General features: G+C 43.1%; 1 protein-coding gene across 4 annotated transcripts in view; it reads right to left on the bottom strand.

Moving 5' to 3' along the window:
- Positions 1–21,659, bottom strand: part of PRKD3 (protein kinase D3) — a 52,230-nt gene extending 30,571 nt beyond the window's left edge. For 2 of the 4 annotated variants that reach the window (XR_013983599.1, XM_080997678.1), the window contains exons 1-2: positions 21,360–21,658; positions 16,261–17,281 (exon numbers count right to left, since the gene is read on the bottom strand). Coding sequence is in view for 3 of the 4 variants with exons in the window: in XM_080997678.1 (XP_080853804.1) it covers positions 16,261–16,551 (291 nt within the window). In the remaining variant the exon portion in view is untranslated. Of the gene's footprint in view, positions 1–16,260; positions 17,282–21,359 lie in introns of all 4 variants that reach the window. The other 2 variants (XM_080997679.1, XM_080997680.1) reach the window with 1 other exon arrangement.
- Between the last annotated feature and the right edge of the window lie 48 nt (positions 21,660–21,707).

Here is a 21,707-nt window from a genome sequence, read left to right as displayed (position 1 = left end):
CCCTGAAAGCTGAATCGTTTGTACAAAATAAGAAAGCCCCTCTGGAATAAGCCAAATCAAAGAGTATTAATTCCATACACCATTCATAACGGGGGCAAAGGGTTAGATTCATTCTCCTCCACACCATGTTCCCAATCTGGATCAGTTTCACCTGTTTTTTAGTAAAGGAAAGCCAAGCATCCAAGAGCCAGCCATATGTTTAATGCAATGCCTAATTTGGTCCTAAGCCAGATCCATGCCAAAGCAGCAGTGTTGATTGCATGAAGTGCCTCCTGGAGAAAGCCTGACCACTTTCCCTTGCAGAGTAAATAAACCTGCTAGTCCGCCCTAAGTGGAAGAGTTTCAGAAATAAGTGGCCTCCTGCCAAAAACCTCGGCTTAGGAAAGAGGGTAGCACTTGTCCATAGCTGATGCTCATTGAGCGGCTCTTTTCACAACCAAGGGCAACAGTACATTAGCAGTTCCCAACGTTGGACTGCACTGAATGCACGAAGATTAACAAGTTACAGTAAACCTAAGAAGGGAACATAATTCCTATAACATATAAGAAGCTGAAAGATCTCTAGAGCATCATAAAATATTACCTGCCTAAGGGTTATATCTAGGGATGGACAGAGTCATCCATCTCCAGTCCATGTCAGTTTTGTAGGTATTTATTCTCAAATCCTTTCTGCCCTATTTCTGTATAATCTACAAAAAAATGCACAAAAATTGTCTTTAAAATCATAGTTTGGAAAGTATTCTATCCCAGTGTAACATTTTATCCCAAAATATGAATTTTGGTTAGCTTTCTAAGCAGAGAACTGCATTGCAAAATTTGGAGAATAACTGCATTCCAATTTGCACATTAGCCCAAGAGGTCAGTTCACTTTGAAATGCAGATCAAACAATCCTTAGTTATATCTGTTATTTTTCATGTTACATGTCTCCCAAGCATACCAGCAATAGCCTGTGCAGTATTCATTTCATGCAGTATGCAATTTTCCACAATTTTATACAGACACTGTATAAAGGGGATTAGCCTTACTCTCCGTGAACATGCCTATCAGTGGCTACTAGTCACGACTCCAGGATAGAAGCAGCACGCATCTGAATAACAGCTGCTGGACAACAAAGAAATAGCCTTTGCTCGCTGAGGTGAGAAGCCTGTATGCGCTGAGAGTGCAGAATGGGTTCATATAACTGAAAGTTGATTCATATTTTTCCCATATTTCCCCCCTATGTTTAAAAAACTAGAACACCTTTTCCCAATATCTAGTTTTCTACATGTCGCATTTTTTTTGCAGGGAGCAGAATTCAATTATGTGATACCTATAATGTCAAGCAGTGCAGTTCAGGAATGGTTTTACCACCTCTGTGACAACTAGGTCAAGTTCACTTTGTGATCTCGGCTCTTCAGCTGAAACTGCACTCTCTGCTTTCACAATAGATTCTGTTTGTATTTCCTCCTATCCAGTACCGTCTCTCCCGCCTCCAGTCTCTGGAATGCATCAGCCAGAGCTCTACTCTTTGTTCACCAGCTGTAATTCTCGCTGTAATGGCCCACAGGTGTTTCCTCAGAGCAAGAAGCTGGAGAATCAGCTTTTTAACTGGACTTTCAACAAGCAGCAGAGCAGGTAGCTATGCTCCTTTCTGCTGGGGGCTGGACAAGATGCCCCTCTAGGTCTCTTCCAACTACAGTGCTATGGATTCTACAGGAGTCTTGGGGAGAAAGCAGCTCCCCAAGTAAACTACAAATAAGGAGCGAATGTAGGCAAGCACAGGATCCCAAAAATCTCTAGTTTCAAAAATTCCCACACCTTCTCAGTTAGGGAGTCACATCAAAAAATGATAGCGTTATTAATTATTAAATGAGACAGGGCTGCTTTTTATTTTGAAGTAGGCATTTCAGCCAAAAAGTACAGTGGTACCTCAGGTTACAGACGCTTCAGGTTACAGATGCTTCAGGTTACAGACTCTGCTAACCCAGAAATAGTACCTCGGGTTAAGAACTTTGCTTCAGGATGAGAACAGAAATCATGCGGTGGTGGTGTGGCAGCAGCAGTGGGAGGTCCCATTAGCTAAAGTGGTGCTTCAGGTTAAGAACAGTTTCAGGTTAAGAACGGACCTCCGGAACAAATTAAGTTCTTAACCTGAGATACCACTGTATATGGAAGTTGAAGATGACTCCAGTGTTTGGGGAGGAGTCCAGGAGGAATTTATGCCATCAGATATGGCAGAAGAGCTTCCAGGTGAGGTCACAGATCCTGTTTAAAGACACAAGCACACTAGCAATGCAATCTTACACTTGTCTGCTGAGAAGTAAGTCCCATTGAGTTCAATGGGGCAAACTTCCAGTTAAGTGTGAATTAAGACTGCAACCTAAAGTTCTGAGAATAAATGATAGCTACCCCAACCAATTACCTACAACTCCATTTCAGCCCTTTTTGTTGCAAGGTATTATGTTATCTTGAAAACATATACCAGTATTCTGGCTTAGCTGGTTTATAGACCATGAAGCACATTTCTTAAAAGTGTTATTTTATAAATACAACAAGTACCTTATAATATCCTTTTTATATAGAAAGCCTTGCCAAAATTTATACTGGTGAAGCATTAATGAGTGTCACATAAAAACTGAAATTAGACTTGTCTGTGCTCTTGTGATCTATGAATTTAGTAAGCAATGCCTTCTACATTAGAACATTCTATATAAAAATCTATAAATAGTCCATTTCCATTCTATACCTCATTTCTATACCTTCCTTGTCCATAACCATGTTAGGTAGATTTACTGCTTTATTCTTGGCGTCCGGCACGCGCCCCTGCACTCCTCTGCAGGTCGTAAAGCAATTAGCAGAATTGCACAGCGTCCGTGTTGGAAGGGCAGTAAAAGAAGTCTCACACGTTTCTTCTTTCCTAGTAGCACTTTATTTGCTCAAAAGTAGCATATTTACAATCAGGAAACACCATCTGATTGAAGTTGCATTTTGCGTCCTTCTCTCTCAGCTTGGAGCTGCGCAACTAAGCTGCTTTCACTTTTCACTCAGCTCACAGCATTCCAAGCTGCTTTCGTCACATCCTGGCTTACTTCCCTTGTAAGCGCCTCCTCTCAGCCTCGAGACACAGACGGTTAACCCTTCACTACACCCAACACCCCCTCTTGTCTCGCGCCTGAGGGGAGAATCGACCTTTGGTCGTCCCAAACCCAGACCTTCACAAAACTCTCCATGTCTTTGGAAGGTGAGTGGCTTCGTGAACCCATCAGCTAGGTTCTTGGCAGAGGGACAGTATTTCAGCGCAACTAATCCCTCCTGAACACTCTGGCACACATTCCGAAAGCGAATGTCTAGGTGTTTAGTTCTGGCCTTGAACTGACCTGACTCTGCCAAACGCAGGCATGGTTGATTGTCCTCGAAAACACGTATCGGCAGACAATCCACTTCGCAGAGTTCCTGCACCAAACAAGCATAGAACTCTACTTCTCTGCACATCTCTGAAAGAGCACTAAACTCAGCCTCAGTGGATGAGAGCGCTATAAGACTTTGCTTCTTGGACCTCCATCCAACTACTGAGTTCCCAAACATCACCACTAGGCCAGACAGACTTTCGATCCTCAAGATTAGCCCAATCCGAGTCCACAAAGCAAGTCAGTTTCACTTCTCCTTGTGCTGGCAACCTAAGACAAAAGTCTTTGGTCTCCTGCAAATACCTCAGAACTCTCTTGATGCCATTCCAGGCTTGCACACTAGGGTTTGATGCCTCCCTGCTAAGCAGATTGATAGCAAACGCTATATCAGGTCTGCTCCACTGGGACAAGTACAACAAACTCCCAAGGGCTGACTGAAACACTTCAGTATTTTCGAACGCAGTGCGTTCTACTTGCTGGCTGTCCTTCACAAAACTAGTCTCCATAGGACTTCTCACTCCTGCACAATCACTCATCCTGAACTTCTGAAGCAGTTGCTCAATTTTACCTCTCTGGCTGAGCAAAAAACTTCCATCCTGTGCACGCTCAACATTGACACCTAGATAGGTTTTGACAGCACCAAACTGTTTAAGCTTGAATCGTTTACCTAGCTCTTTGGCAAACTTCTCCGCCTGTTCATCTGTTTCTGAGAAGAAAAGCACATCATCAACAAAAATCAGCACCAGCTCCTGTGAGTCTCCTGATCCTCTAAGGAACAGGCAACTGTCAGCAAGACTCTTCCTGAAACCTAGCTTCTCCAAAGCTTCATTCAGGCACATGTTCCAGTTTCTAGCAGATTGACGTAATCCATAGATGGATTTGTGCAATCTCCACACAACATCCTGCCTTGAGTTCTCAAACCCCGGAGGAGGAATCATGTACAGCTCCTCCTGGAGATCTGAGTTAAGGTAGGCAACATCCACATCAAAGTGGTTTACCTTCCAGCCTCTCTGTGCTGCACAAGCTAAAAGCGTTCTCAGAGTCTCCGCTCGTGACGTTGGCGAATACACCTCCGTGAAGTGTATTCCCTTCCTCTGAGTAAATCCTCGAGCAACTAACCTGGCTTTATGCTGCGGCTCTCCAGCACCAGTGGGTTTCAAGCGGTAAACCCACCTGGAACTCACAGCCTGCTTTCCCGGTGGCAACTCTGTGAGTGAGAACACACCTAGATCTTTCATGGACTTCATCTCTTTGTCCATTGCCCTGTGCCATTTGCCTGCTTCTTCCTCAGGTAAACTCTGAATATCCTCGAAGGATTCAGGTTCACATCTTGCAGAACCTACCCAGACGCCTGAAGCGTCGTACCGATCAGGAGGCCTCCTTGTCCTCGCTGATCTCCTCAGTGTGACTCCTGGTGACCCTGCCGCTTCACTGGGTCCAGCTAAATCATCCTCAACTTCAGTGTCTTCCCCCTCTGACCTGCTGCGCCTCTTGGGCCTTACAGCTGGTCCAGCAGGTGAAGAAGGCTCACTCTTTGGCTCAAACTTGACACTTGCCTGAGGAGGTGTTCTAGGTTCCCCCCTCTGAGGGATCCTGAGCTGTCCCTGCCTTGGACTCTGTTGCTCTGGACCGTGGTCCCCAGCAACAAGTTCCTCTTCCTCCTCAACATCTGAGTCATAGAACTGCTGTGGAAGCACGTCTGGATTAGCGTGCAGACGCTTCCAACCAGCTTGCTCACAGAACTCAGCGCTATTGCTGATAACCAACCTAGACTGGTCTCCACTTGGGTACGCAAACCGCCAGGCCTTTGAGCCAGGCTCATACCCTACAAAGATCATTCTTTTAGATCTTGGCTCACCTTTCTTGCGTAGAGCCTTTGGAATAAGCACCCAAGCCTCACAACCAAACACACGAAGGTAGTGTACCTTAGGCTTCCGTCCATGAAGTAAGAAATACGGTGTATTTCCTACACTAGAGTTGTACACTCTGTTCTCGGTATGGACCACATATCGCCAAGCCTCCGACCAATATTTCTGGGGTAGCCCTGCGTCCCACAGGATCGCAGACACAGCTTCCTGCACCGTCCTGTTCTTTCTCTCTGCGACCCCATTCTGTTGCGGAGAGTAAGGAGCGGTCAGTCTGTGGCTAATCCCCTTCTCCCTAAAGAAATCCTGTAAAGCAGAACCAGTGAATTCAGCACCTCTGTCACTTTGAAAACCACGAACTTTGGTGGAAAAAGTTACCTCAACTGCGGTGATCCAATCCCTGATCATTTTAGTCGCCTCCCCTTTCGTTTTCAGAGAGAAGGTCCAAGCAGACCTCGAAAAATCATCAATCAAAAGTAAAGAATACTTCAAACCTCCCAGTGACTCAACAGACATGGGTCCACACAAATCTGCATGAATTAATTCAAAGGGTTGTGTGGTCTGCCTCTCTGACTTTGGATATGAGCATGTCACAACTTTCGCCTGTTTACATGCATTGCAATCTAGAAATTTGTCACAAGCATTAAATTTGCACCCTTGTGTCAGCTCTGGTGCTTTCTGGAGATATTTCCAATTCAAATGAGCGAAGCGTCTGTGCCAAATATGTGAACAACCATTGTGGGGTGCTACATTCACACATTGGCCCTTCGCATCTTCGGTGTCATCCTCTCCTGTGGAAAAAGGCACATTTACAGCAAACAAATTATCTTTAGACTGCACTGTGTACACGTGTTTCCCATCCTTGGAAAATTCACATTTGTCACCTGCAAAAGAAATTTGGAAACCATCGATCGATAGATCATGCACACTTAACAAACAGTTAGTTAAACCGGGCACTGCATAAGCTTTGACTTCATGCTTAAGGAAAGGACAGAAGAACAGTCCTGTCTCTGTTAGCTTTTTTCTGTTTCCACCTGCAAACGTAACATACTTCTCAGTTTTTACTGTCCTGCAATTCCTCAAAAGACCAGGAGATGGCACCAACGAATTTGAGGCACCAGAGTCTATTATTACAGTGAGAAAGTCTTGTTGTTTACATTCCTGGGTCGCCAGGGCAACAATCTCCTCACTACCCCCCTCCTTGGGGCTTCTGCAGATGTCCTCTCTGGTCGTCACGGCAACAGACTCCCCCTGGCAGGAAGACTTGCCCACGACCTTCACAGCTTCTGTAGATGCAACTCTCTCAGTTGCCATGGAGACTGGACTTGTCTCGGCGTTCCCACACAACTCTGAAGCTCTTATCTGTCCTTGCTGCAGGTGGCTGACCTTGAAGCCTTTAGCTCTTTTCAGCTTCCCAGGCTCCGACTCACGACGTAAACAACTCTTGGCAGCTTTTGGAGAAAGAGGCGTCTCTGAGCTTTCACTGCTCACTGCCCCCCCACTGCTCATGGGGTCTCCAGGACGTTTTTCTGCACCCCCTCTGATGGGTGCAGCATCCACACAGCTCCCAGGCTCAGCAAAAGCACAAGCAGCATTGCTAGCAACAACAACAGCAACAGTCCCTTTGCCCCCCTGTGGGGGCTCACAGCTACTCCCAGCTGTGTATCGGCACTCAAGAATGTGGCCGGCGCCATCTTGCCTCTCCCTTTCGGATGCAGCCACTTCTCGGCCCTTGCTTCCCACTCCAGCTCCACAAGCTTCTTGGAGTGCTAGCCAAGCGGCCTCTGGCTTTCTTGCACCCAGGACAACAGGCACCAGATGAGCATCCACACTTTCTGCCAAAAAAGCAAGCACACGCTTCTCAACTTCACTTTGCTCTGCAGCCCTATTAGCCTCTGCTTTCCCAGCTGCATTCTGTGTGGGGTGAATTACATTCCACAGCTGCTCCCCAACTAGCAAAAGCTCCACTTGAAAGCTCCACTGCAGCCAATTTTGGCTAGTCAGTTTCTGACATGGCAGTTTAAACTCAAAGCCATGTTCACAGGGCTGAGCCATTGCCCCCTTCTGTTGGCTTTTCCAAAGGTACTCACTCACTCAGCCAAACTGGGAACTCCGGACGTCATGGCTCTTAGCTCCCAGCCTCCTCCGATCTGCCCCTTTGAAGTCTCCGGCAGTCGATCAAACTGACGATCAGCAGATAAAGCTTCAAAGCCCTTCCTCACACGCTTCACGTTGACCCATAACCATGTCAGGTAGATTTATTGCTTTATTCTTGGCGTCCGGCACGCTCCCCTGCACTCCTCTGCAGGTCGTAAAGCAGTTAGCAGAATTGCACAGCGTCCGTGTTGGAAGGGCAGTAAAAGAAGTCTCACACGTTTCTTCTTTCCTAGTAGCACTTTATTTGCTCAAAAGTAGCATATTTACAATCAGGAAACACCATCTGATTGAAGTTGCATTTTGCGTCCTTCTCTCTCAGCTTGGAGCTGCGCAACTGAGCTGCTTTCACTTTTCACTCAGCTCACAGCATTCCAAGCTGCTTTCGTCACGTCCTGGCTTACTTCCCTTGTAAGCGCCTCCTCTCAGCCTCGAGACACAGAAGGTTAACCCTTCACTACACCCAACATTCCTTATATCAGTTTATTTATTTGCTCTAACAATTTATTCTATCAGGAACCACTTGCCAAGTAAACTACAAATAAGGAGCCAATGTAGGCAAGCACAGGATCCCAAAAATCTCTTAACTTGAAATAAGGTGGAAGCAACTGTTTTATTGGATAAAATATATAAACAACGATTATTCTCATAACTTGCATTCATACATGCTACTGATTTTCTTTTTGCTTCCTGAAGGTATACTACCTCAGACTCTCAAATTCTGAAGTACATTAGAGTCCATGCCATTATTGAACCAACTATAAGACGCTTCCCAGACATCCCCATTTAGTTCTGTAGGTTTGTACAGTATATGCTATACACAGTTTGAGAGTGGATGCTGCCATGACACACACTCACCACAATTTGTTCAAAACTACAATCTTCAGGGGAAACAAATTCTGCATGTTTGATTGATCACAGCAGCTAAAACAATAAGAGGAATGTGCTTTTTGCATTAAAAAAATAAAATAGAAATCAGCAGTTGTAGTACGAAAAGTATTGAATGACAAATCACTGCAGGTTAAATTAAATGCCTAATTCAACTTTAAAAAGGAAATGATTCTTGCTTAAAATGCAAGCTCAAAACAAGCATGACACTTCTGCTAATTTATACTATGCTTTTAAAATTATTTCACAACTACATACATTTAAAATCAGCTTTGTCTGCTTATGATTTTGGCAAAAAATATTTTAATTATAAGTATCTAGCAATTTAGATAGATATAAATACACACACAAATTGCTGAATGCTTGTTTAAGGGGGAAACTTAACATTCATGAGATGAGATGAAAAAGAGATAGGTCATGTCTGAAATGTATTCTTTGCAGATGGCACAGAAGACATTATGATCAAAAAGATAGACAACAATGGAAGGCAGCTTCAAAGACACAGCTAAATGGGTAGGGAAGTTATACTCAGACATAAGCAGAAACAGCACACAGAAACAACTTTGATGCAGTGAGATAGATTTTAAAAAGAGTGATTCCTCTGTAGGAGGAGAGAAAGCACTTTTAAAGTATCTGAAAACATTGCATTTAAAGGAAATCTGAGAGGATGAGGCAATCATAAAGACAGCTGTTGTCATATTGGTTCCAGAAAATACGAGATACCAAAAATGTATTTCTTCCGTTGCCCCATTTAAATTACTGAATGAAAATATGTTTCCCACTGATGCTTCTTGATATATTTCCTAAATAATGGTACAAATCTAACCACTAAATTGTGGTTCGTTTACAACTAGAGTATTATTTCATTTTTACAACCAGGCCCTGAATTTGGTTTATCTCATTGAATACATTTTGCATGCTTTCTTCTTTTACCTACAAAGGGAATGCCTCTTAAATATTCCCATATGAAGTCTGCCAGCAAGAGCCTATGACATTTTGCACTATTAACAGTGCAATCCTATCAATGGAACCTATTGCAGCTTAAGTATGAGGACATAAGAACCTTTTCAGTGGTCAGTTTTGTCTTTTCTTCCTTCCACTGTTGCTCTTTTCTGCTTTACTCTGCCTTGGTCCAGCCCTACTCTCACAAAAGAAGCAAGTATTAAACAAAGATGAAGAGACCATGATTAATAGAACAAAGCAAAGTCTGACAGCTTCTGGGCAGACTAGGAGTTTTGTTTTCAGCAGGTAAAAATGTAATGCCTGTGTCTGGTTGTTGTTGCTGACATATGTCTCAAGAGACAATGGAGTGTGCTTCCGGGGGTGAAGTCAAATCACTATGTTGGAAGCACCGAAGTGACCTTCTCAGGGCGCAAGCCTGGTTAGTTTATATGGAGGTCCTGGGCAGCCCAGACAACAAGACCCCGCTCTCAACCTTGCTGGTATGGTTCAAATAAAAGCAGAGCAATACATTTGGCCAGAGGATGCCAGAAGGAGGCGAACAAATCATATGGACTCCACTCCGGATTTGTGCAGAGTTTACTCCTTAGCCTTTTTTTCTCCTGAAGACGTCCTGCAAGGCAGTGGAAGTTTAGGATCAAAATTTTACTTCTCCTAGATGGGCTACCTTCCAAGGATGATGAGCCCCATCTGTATTTTGTAGGTAGAGTGTAAATATTTATATCTGAAAAATCAAACTGATTCACCATTTACATAGGAAAGCTTCCTTTAATTCAAAAGGCTAGTTCACATGTGATGCTAAAGCATACATGAACAAGTCTGGGCTTGTATGCTCATCCCTCACCCAGGAGCAGGACTTCTCTCAAATTTACTTTCCATTTCAAAGAATCTTGCCTTAGCAATACAAATGACCCAAGAATTCTAGTTTAAAACAAAGGTTAGTTAAAACAAGCCAAGTTCATAAACCATGGTTTAAAGCTGACTTGTTTAACAATTTTTAAACCAGGATTACTAGCTCTTATGTAAGGCTAAGCCAAAATTCTTTAAAACAGAAAGAAAACTCAGCAGAAATTCTCTTCTTGGACATGTGGAAAGAGAAGAGGGATGAATACACAAGCCCAATATGATAGAGATGTTTGTGTGGCAGATGCTCACATTCAGGGGAAAACAGCATGGAATGGGTAAGGAAGCCATAATAATGCCATAATAATGATCAAATACACTTCCCTACCAGAAGAAGTTAGAATGTGAAAAAGTATACAATTCTCCATCTTTTAGAACTAAACTTTTAGTTCACAGAGAATGCATCTGTTCACCACATGATAGCACACACTGGAAGGGTAAAATGAAGTTCTGAACTGATCTTCCTTTATGGCCATCAATTTTTAAACCAAATAAAATGCATTTCTATATTTCACATATGCACACCAAGAGCAGGAGAGAGGGAGAGAGGGGGAGTGGGGCTGACTCAGAAGATTAGTCTGAGATTAAGGTGAGAGAAAAAGCAAAATTAGGAAGAGTCACATAGCACAGCAGCAGAAAAGAAGCTTACCGGTCTTAAAGACAGCATAATGAGAAATTGTTAATGGATATAGAAATAAGTTTATTAGAAGCAGGTTAACTTTTTGAGAAAGTCAATTAAGGATAAATAGCAGAAGCCAAAAGCTGCTCTAACAATGCAGGGATGAAGCTGAATCATGAGGGAGAGGCTGGCTAGAAACCAGAAGAATGCAAAATCAGATGAGTGCTGGCAGTTCAAAGAAATTAGAGCACATATAAGATTGGGCAAAAGAGCAGATAATGGAGAAAACCACTTTAAGGGATGCCAGAAACAGAAATGAGAAGATGAGCCATTAAAGGAAACACTGTAGGAGCCATTAGTTAAGATAAGAGAAAAGCCAGAATGCAATGAAAAATGGAAGGCAAATCAGGGAAAGATGAGTAATATAAAACGCTACAGAAATTCTTAGGAAAAACAAATAATACTTGTAATCTAACTTCATGATAATAACAATTATGGATTGGGAGGGTGGGATGGAGAATGAATGGCTAGCAGATAAAGGCTGACATCCAACAGTTCCTAGGTTTGCACGTAACGCTAAGCCAACCCATAGCTTAGTGTCAGTGTGTGGGCTTCCAGAAAGGAGATTGTGGCCACTTTGCTCCTTCTCTGAACCTAATGGCAGAAGTGTAGTTTAGCTTAGCATACTGTCTGAACCCCAGTTTGTCTCAGTCCAGACAAACCATGAGCTGGAACCATGGTTTGTTTCTGGTTTACAGCTTGTTGTTGAACTGAGGAGATGGAACATGAGTCCAGGGTCAGACAATCTCCTAAGGCAGTGGTTTCCAACCAGTGTGCCACGGCATCCTGGGGTGCCTTGAATGATGGCCGGGGTGCCGTGGGCAACACTGGCCTCTGTCCCTCTTTCCTTCCCTCCGTCCTCTGATGCCCTCTTGCATCTCTGCCTCCCAAAGGCTTGCACAGCTGTTCGTTGCAGCAGCCCTGACTACAAGCTCCCCAGGCGAATGGTGCCTCTGGGGCTGGCCAGGGGGGGCTTTCCAGGCCTTTGTGGGGCAGTATGAGGAGGCACCTCTCTTTGGGGTAGGGGAGCATCTCAGAGACCAAGAGTGGCAGCTGCGACTGCCCAGAGGACTCCCAAGGAGAGGGAAGAAGAGAGGAGGCTGAGGGAACACTCAAAGGAGGGTGTTTGAAAAGGGGTGAGAGGCTGCCAGCTCTGCAGCCAAGGGATGACATAGCTGGGCTCCTGAGCCCCACAGGGATGCCACAGAAAGAATGTAGTTGGTCAAGGGAGCCATGGACCCCAAAAGGTTGAAAACCTCTGCCCCTAAGGCAAAGCATGACATAGTTCACAGCACCAGAACCAGAACAAGGGTTGAAAAAGCCTTCAAAACAGATTTTATGGGCTGCAGGGGGGAGAGAGGAAGGAGAAGTCCAGTTGCAAGAGCCTGCTCACATGACACTCAACACCCAAAATGTTCACACACACATTTTTTAAGTTTCCCATTCTGAAATACCAGGTTGCTATCAGGAAAACCCCATTGTCTACCACAGTAACAAACAAGGGATTATTAATCACCCTGCACAATTAGGGTATAGTTAAAACTAGTGCAAACTGGAACCTTCCTAATTTACATCTATAGCTTTCACCTTTCACAGATCAAAGACACAGTTAGGGTGGGACCTTAGTCGTAAAGAACAGGTTTTGCATCCGAAAAGTCCCAAGTTCTGCCCTGGCATCTCCAAGTAGGATAAGGAAAGATTCTGCAGAGTTTCAAGATGAGAGTCACAGCCTGCAAGTGTATGTAGACCATAGTGAGAAATAGATAGCAAAATGGTCTCACTTAGTATACAAGAGCTTCCAACGTTCCAGAGAAACATTCATTCCATTTTATTTTGGTTACTCTACTTCCAATGTAGCCAGCATGCTGCCCCCTAGAAGCTGGACTCCAACCTCCCAACAGCCCTATCTAGTAAGGCTAATGGTCAATTATGGGAGCTGTAGCCCAACTACAGCTGTATGGCAACATGTTAGCTACTCCTGCGGCTACTTTATTCTGAGTGTATTTGAATTCAACAAACATTTATGTATTACATTGTTTTCCTGTGCCACATTGATACTTCCTTTTCTCAAAGGTAGAGAAACCTGTAGGAAGCTCTTGTGAGTTACCACAGAGAACATTGGAATCAGGTTCAAAGTGTGGGCTGGCAGGTGAAAGTAATAGGAAAATAGAAGAATGGAAAGAAGAGCAAGAGTAGCCAGTGGAGGCAGACAATTGAACTGATATTGGATTGAAATACAGAAGCGAGGAAGCTTTTCAAAAAAGTAAAACCAACTGTTGCTACTCAGGCAAATGTACAAAACAAGGATCAGGTTGGAATTTAAGCACTAACTCTTCTGTAGTACTGCCATCAGAATGCCCCAACTTTGTTCTTGCTAGAACAAAAACAGCTGCAATTTAAAGTGCTCTGTTGCACACAAACACCTCAACACACATTACAGAAATATAAATCATGAAAAATGATGGTGAAATAATATTACTTTACTCCTAAAGGGAACATGGCCTGCAAGTTTCATTCTATGGAGTTCAAGGTAATTGAGACACCATCAAGGCACATTCCTAATTATAAATCAGACACTTGAAGTCTTACATTTTACAACAACAAAAAAGTTTCTACAGGATACACAATTCATTTACATGAAGACCACTCTCATGTAGAAGTGGCAGGACTATCCCTGGAATCAACCACAGAGTATGTGTCTAAAAGCAACCACTATACATGAGTAGCTGTTTATGCATAAAAATTCCTCTACAGACACTGGTGCTCAAAATGGTGACACCAGAGCTAACGTGGCCATGTGTTGTTGGCAGTAGTGTAATCTCACTCCTCCTCATTCAGTGCCTTCCATGGAAGTAAAATGTGAAGAGGAACTGCATAGTCTAGCAGAGAGGTTAAATTTGGGTCACAGAGACTTGGGTTCAAAATGTACTCAGCCTTGAAGATCCCTAGGTGATCTTGAGCCAATCACACTGTCTCAACCAAACCTACTTCACAGTGTTGTTGTGAGGATAAAGGTGTGGAAACTTCATGTATGCCTGAGATCTTGGGAGAAAGGGTGGGCTATAAATATAACGCACACAAATGAATATTGAATTACATACATTTTTAAAAACACAAGTATAGAGATGTTATCCCCAGGTCCTAAATTGCAGAAAGTTGACAAAGCAATCAACACCAAGGGAAAAAACCTCTCCCAGCAATGGAATAGCAAAAACAGAGGAGCCTTTAACATTACAGAATTGCTATCAACTCCTTTTTGGTAGAGAAATGCTTTCAAGTTGGACAGTCTTTATATTATACTTGCCTATAATCTGATTTTAGATCTTTGTACTTATAGATGTGCCTCAAAGACCTAGCCAAGGATCAGATGCACTTTTAAAATCTGCCAGTGCTCTTGGAGTAATACTGCCACCTGTGCACCAGCTGCACAAGTACTTATGAAAAAGAAATCCACCACAAATAAGCATCCCTCCTCCCCATTTCCTGATCAGTAGTGTGCTGCCTGGATAGGACATGTGCTCACTCTGCAGCTGATGCTAGCACAATCAGAGCTTTCCTTCACATAAAGCTGTACTAAAGCCAATTGGACAGGACAAGACCAGAATCTGAAGTCCTAGTCATTTTACAGTACAATTGGCTCCCTATATAATGTACTTTTGAGCTTCTGTTGATTCAAGCAGAAGTTGCCAAGAACAGGCAGGAAGACAAACTTAAAAGACTTAAGCAAGAAAGAAAAACATGAGACAAATGTGAAGTCAGGAAAATAAGGAAGAGCAGATCAATAAAGTGTTAGAAGATAGTGTACATGTGTGCATACACACAAACTATTCTAAAGGCAGAAATATGGATTAGCCTGCAATACAATGAAATCAAATAAACTACAATAAAAACCAAGCATGCTGTCAAAGTTTGGGCATAAACTAAACAAAATGCTGATGCAAGCTTCTAAACTGATAAAAAAGAAACTATTGTCTAACTGAGAGAGAAAAGAGTTGAATTTCTAAAAATCCAATGTCACTTTAAACTTTTAAAATCCAGGGCAGGGAGGAACAGGTACCTGCATATTAAATTTAATAAGTCTACACAACAGAAACAATTCAGAAAAGCACAGAGTAACTAGAAAATTAAATCATCAATACTCTATATCTATTACTCATGTTGCTTCATTCATTTTCTAAAAGCTGGGCCTGATAATACATTTTTGATCAAAAAAGAAAGTGTTGGCTGTACTCAATTGAGATCAATTCAACTCAGATTCTATTATCAAGTAGTCAAACCCAATGCAAAATCATATCCTAGTAAGCAACATCAGGTCCTTTTCGCAGGACATGGAATTTTGGTTAATCAGCCACATATTGTGCAATAAACAGGGCAGATTCACACTACATGGAAAGGAAATTCCAAGCCTTCTACAGCTAGTATGTAGGGGGATCAAAAGCATTCAAGAACAATGCAATGAATTTTCATTCCCCAGTTTTCCAGAATTCCAATGCCCAATTTATTCACGGTACTTGGAAACACACAAGCTGCAGTCTTCCTCATCTGTACAAAAAGCTAGCATAATGCAGACATCTGAGTGTCAAGTTCATACGTGAGAAGCACCCATTCAAATACCCACTTGCTATGAAGCATTTCTCTGTGGTTTTTGGCAAGCCCCCACAACCCTGTTGAGTTGATATATTCTCCCCAATGATTTTATCCAGGGAAAAATTGGGAGTGGACCTTGAATTTCTGCACCCATTTCTTTCTCCCTTCACCATGGGAGAATGTCAGATTTTATGATTTAGAAAATTAACTTCTCTCCACAGTGAGACAAAGGGGGATAACCCAAAACCCATTCTTCTGCAGATAGAAGAGTGGGGGGAGAACCGAATAAGAAACATCTCAGAAATAGAAACAGGCCTTCTTGAGAGTCTGCTCCCAGCATAGATGTGAGACTAACTTACCACTCTGAGCTTGTTAGAAGAAGGAAAAGATACAACATCAAACGTTCTAAACTGTGAGGGTGCTGTCAAATGTAAAAATTTGCTGCTAACACTCAAATTACAAAAGAGGTACTCATACCTTAATGATGAAAAACCTGACATTCATTAGTTCCCTCTGACAAATTATAATGCTACAAACAGTTCAATAAATAAACAATTATACTCTGGGTTCAGAGCAACATTTAACTCCCATGCAGACATTTCTGATTGTTTAAGCCCTCTTCAGGACTTTGCCTGAATATGCTTAGACCTTTCCTAAAGACATTCCTGCTCAGCCCTGGAAGGTCTGAAGTGGAGGTGGCAGACACAGGGAGGATTGCATGCACATCTCCTCCCCACTTTAAGCCTGAAGATATCTATCCCAAGTCCCTGAGGGCAAAAAAAAACAACGGTGGGAATAATATAATCAAAATCAATAATGTTCTATGTTGTACTGTACCTTTTGATAAACTACGGAGCACACTAGGTCTTTGACAACAGAAAGGGAGAGATCTTGAGCGTCAATTGTAACAGTCTCGCGAGTGAGACCAATCTGCAGCAGGAAGGAGATGCCATGCACAGAGCCCCTGGAGTTGGTGAGACTTTGTGTGCTGAAGCTGCCATTGGACAGTCGGCCTGAGAGTCCAGATTGTGGACTTGAAGATAAAGAAGGGGTAGGTGGAGCAGCAACATGGGACGCAGATGGGGAAAACTTCTGTAAGGATGGAGGAGAAGATTCGTTTGATGACATCTGACTTGATTTAAATCTGTCAAGACCTGTCTAATAGTCAAGAAAATTCTTTTATTTCTTTATCCTGCAATGTTGCAAGTGTAATTTCACACTTCTCTTTCAAGGTTCAAGGAAACATCCTCATATCTCAGTCATCTTCATTTTTCTTTTCAGTCTGTGCATGATGATGTTTAAGATTATTTTGGCAAGAAGCTATTTTAATGAAGGTCCTCTTTGCACAGCTTCACGTCAGCTGATCAAAAATGCTTTGCCTTTAGCACCACATCCAGATGTTGGGAGAGGCTTACATCATTATGAAATTGTTCTCTTCAGAAACAGAAATAGACATTGTTTTTTCACACAGCCTCTTCATTTCACTACTTCTAGGACAACCTTAGACTTTGCTTCAGCGGGAGGAGAAAAACCTGCTAAACAGCACACTTCGAAGTATTGCACTCAAGGATTCAACTTACAAATTTATGTCAATACTCTTGTTAGTTTTAAAAAATGTGGATAATGTCCTGGATCAAAAGTACTGTCTTCAATGAATTTATTCAACTTTCAGATGTTATTGTTTCATTTAATAGAGATGAAAAAATAAGGTTCCACTCAATGGTCTCTGAGTCGTCATTTTTGGAAGATGTTCATCTTACGAAATGAAGGAACAAAATTTCTACGAATACAAGTACAAGGAACAGAATTGTTGGGTTCACAGTGGTAGTCTGCAGCATTTTGAAGTGTTAAGTACTGCCTAGTAGAAGGGGAAAAAAGATACATTTCACACATGCTAAAAATGTTACATAACACCACAATCAATCTACTTAAAGCAGAAATGATACTGGGAGGCCAAATGCATATGCTACAACCTATTTCTGCTTTAATTTCCTTAAGTCATAGATACTTCACTTTATTCTTCTATCTTTTAGGGAGCTGCCATGTATCAGGAACAAGATGTTGCAGCTCCTCGACAAAACTGCTACATCTAATCTAGCATGGCTCATAGCAGCAGCAGAAAAATAATATTCAACACACTGATTGCAAAGCTGTTCGATAAAAATAATGCTGCTGTGAAGGGACACTGAAAACAGTTATATTCAAAAAGTCTTAACATCAGGGAGTGGGAGGTCCACAATGAAGGTGTTTGGAATACGGATATATGGAGTAGTTAAATATATGTAGAAAAGTTCACTAAAATTATAAGTGTCTCTAAAACACAGTGCTAAATCCAGGACTGAAAAGGAGTACCTTGTGCTTTCAGTCTAGTGCATGTGCAGTAAAGAGAAAGTGCAAAGAATAGTGCAGGAAAAAGTGGAATGTGATCCCTCCCCTCCACATGCATTTCACCCATTTGCAGTTCAGATGTTAAGAGAATCAAGAAGGATTGAAAGTGCATGCCGTGCTTTAGCTGCACTAGCATTGGAAGTCACACACAACATACCTACACTTCCTCTCCTTGTTCAGCTCCTTGTAGCTAACCATTGATAAAGTTCCCACAATGACTACTACTGAATGGTCCAAAGGATTTGTTAAGCACCACTGCTTTACCCTACCATAGCTCAATGTTCCTGCACACTTAAGAAAAGAACGGTGGGTCTCTTCTAAAACAATATGCAATTTCATGTTCATTTTAACTTTTAATTTTCAAAGTTAATTGGCAATGTTTTTGTTTCAACCTTTCTGAAGAAGTGCTAATATAATTTCTAACTAACGCATCAGAGGTATTTTCATTAGTAGCCATTTTGTCTAAGACACAAAGGAAAACCAGGCATATATTACTTTACAAGGTATTTGGCATAGAAGTATGCTAACGCTAGAAGAACAAGACTGCAGCTATATCAAATCCTAAATGCTGATTCAATTGGTACTATATACAATGTTAGAACAAGCTTCTCTTTAGCGGACTAAGTGACAAAGCTACGTAGTGTTAGCAGAAAAGATTGTAAATTCTTAAATGTTTCACAAACTGATTATGAATTATTACATTTCAAGGCCTCTAAAAAATGGCACATCCCTTTACAAAATATAACTACAAAAGTAGCTGCCAGAGAAGCATATTTGTGCAACTGCCAGTGAAAACTCCAGCAAATCCAGAGGTGAAAATCTGAAATATCAGTGTTTTGTAAGTAACAAACTACTACTTGGTGTCACACTGTTCTAGAAAATATGACAAACTCTGCACAGTGAGTCTGGCCAACAGGGGAAAGACATGATTTTAGCAGTGGTAATCTGAACTGAATAAAATGTAAGGAGCCAGCTGGAGGGGTGGAAGCTACAGTAACTGAGGTGAGAATGGAGGAAGATATAGAGAGCTTTTTAGTGGTAAATGCAAAGAAGTGCCTGGTGAATCTTACTGCAAATTCATTTACGAGAGCACTGTTAGGATTATTGAACTCAGTGTCATTTCTCATTGGCATGGCAATATCAAGTTAATAAATGGATGAACAAAAGAAAGGAGGAATGCACTGTGTCATTTAAATTAACAATTTCAGAATGCTTCTTCAATTACTACAATTTGCTCCAGTTTAAGTACCATGGTTATTATTGCAGCAGTTTTAACTTTGGGAAAAGAACTCCAAGTGTAAGGACCAAATAAAAAATAGTTAAGCAAGAAAGGTAAGTGGTCAAATAAAGAGAAATTGCTAGAAATGGGGTCAAGAAAGAGTTTGCCTACATCATTCCAAGATTTACTCTTACACCTAAAGGGACTTTCAGTGCAGCTCTAAACCTTGTACAAGCTAATTTGGACTATGAGGTGAAGAACCACAATGATCAGACTATACATTCAATTTAGAAATGGCTCTCTTCCACTTTCTAAATTGCAATAGCAACCAAAACTGACTCATTCACGACTAAAGACATGATTAACTTAGGGAACATCATTTTGTAACCATTCCTAATTTCTTCAGAAAAAAATCAGCTAAATTTCAAAGAATCAGTTGCAAAGTCAGAAGCTAGCAAATCCTTATGTAATCACTCTAGTCCAGATCTTGATCTATTTGCCTTGCTATTTGCCTTTGCCTAAACTACTTTCAAAAGCCACAAGTAGGCTTCCATATTTTCTTTCTTCACACTCATCTGCTGGCAAACATGACATGCCCAGCATTCTTTCAAACCTTGGTGCAGCAGAAGTCGTCTTCATAGTTGCAGCTCTGTAGCTGGGAGGAAAGATGGCTGTTGTTTGATTGCTATGCCTCAGTCACAAGGCAGACAAAGTGGCATGGGAGGCAGAGAGTGTCCTTAGCCACTATGAGGTCAAGGCACCTAGAGCAATAAAGAGTGGCAAGGAGCCACACAAGACCAAACCACCAATGGCAGAGGAAGGGTGCCGACAACTACTTTTTGCCCTGATTATTCTGGAAGCTTTTCCTAATGTTCCTAAAGCTGAAACACATAGCAATCAAAATGCAGCACTATGCCAGCTGCAGGGAAATAAGTTTTACAGTAAAGAGGTGCCAGTTAACAATGGGGCTGTGCAGACCAAAATTATGCAAATTTATTTGAAAGAAAGTTGGAATTCAACAATTCTCACTTTCTAGAAAGCATGCACTGTATGCTTTAGTTTTTGGGAAGGTACTTGGCACACTGACAGGCTACTGTACTCTATACTGCTGAACACATTGTGGACCTAACTGCAACAGATGCAACCAACCCCCTTTGTTAATAAAATCAGGTGTGTAAATGTCGGGCTTAAAGTTAAAAGATCAGAAAGAAAGGTTTCAGCAACTGCAGACACCAGCTGAAAAACACAGCATTCCAGTGCACTGCGGTCCTTTTTGCAGTTTAGACACCCTGATAGCCTCTGGTAAAGCCAAACTATCAGCAATTGCCATAGGGAACAACATAATCCCCATGTGGTTTGTGGGTGTCAGGCACAATTTGAACTGACTCACTTCTTTCTCTATTTACACCTCCATTGCTCCCCAAAGCTACATTTCCTGCTTCCTTATTATGAGATTACCATCAATTCCCAAAAGCCCTTCACTAAGTGAAAAACTCTTAATCACACTCTTCACACTAAATATTATGCTTCGCAAGCCAGTTTACATGTCCCTGTGCTTGAGGACATTTCCCCCCATTGAAATTAGCAGTTTACAACTTAAAAAAAAAAAAAAAGCACTGAAGTGTTACATGGGTCACATTAAAGCCACATGGGCATCTTTACTTAATTCCCTCGCAATCCAACAGGTTGCCAGAATGAGAACTTGCTGCGGGGAGTGGGGAGGGGGGAAATTGGTCATTCCCCCCCGCCAGATCCCTCTCACCAGCGTTTTGAACCCTCCTTTGCAGCACTTCAGGCGAAAGCTGATGGCCAGATTAAAGCTCCAAAAGTCGTGGGGGCGTCAGCTGCAGAGGAGGCGAGGATGAGGACGGGAGCGCGTGGCTCTCTTCCATCCCGGGGCACCGACTGCTCTGGGCGAGAAAGAATTTGCTTCAGAAAGGAGGCGAATCCAGCCCCCCCGGAAGATGGGGCAGCCTCGTCGGGAAGCATCCCTCACAGCTGGGGGGGGCAGGGATGATGTGGCCTTCAGGGAGTCCCCGGCCCCTCCACATCTGGGCACACCCGGCCTCCTCTTGACCCCCCCCACCTCCGTTGACCACAGCTGGATGGTCACCGCGGGAGGAGGGAGTCGCTTGGGACTCAGCCCGAGCCTGGCGCCCCCGCTGCCCTCGCTTCGCCTCCCCGCACCCCACCCACCCGGGAAGGGCGGTGTTGCCGCCCCCGACGCGACCGGAGGAACTTTCCACGTTGCCCCCTCTGCCCATTCCGCCTCCTCCCGCCCTCGGACTCCCTCTCTTTCCCCTCATCCCTCCAACTCCCGACCACTCACTCGCGTCTCGGCGAAACTCCGTCTCCTCCCGGGACTGGGCGGTTTCACACGCATCTCATTACCGCCGCTCCCACTTCGAGCGACACACCATCTACTGTACACACACACACACACTGAGAAGCCTCAGCCGCCCGAGATGGGACAGGAGGAGTGGGGTGGAGGTGGGAGGGGGTGGCCGAGAGGCATGCTGGGAAGGGGAGTTTTTCCTCCCCCTCCTCCCTCCTGAGGTGAACGGCGCAGGGAACTACAACGACCGCGGGGCCACTGCGAGAGCGAGGCGAAGAGGCTGAGACGGCGCAGGCGCCGGGCCGCCGGACAGAGTTTCCGTTACTTCTAGTGCCTGTGGCG

Source organism: Podarcis pityusensis (genome assembly GCF_964106645.2).
Source record: "Podarcis pityusensis genome assembly, chromosome: 3".
Lineage (NCBI taxonomy): Eukaryota > Metazoa > Chordata > Lepidosauria > Squamata > Lacertidae > Podarcis > Podarcis pityusensis.
The sequence above is the reverse complement of the archived record's forward strand: the minus strand, read 5'-3'. Positions and strand labels throughout refer to the sequence as shown.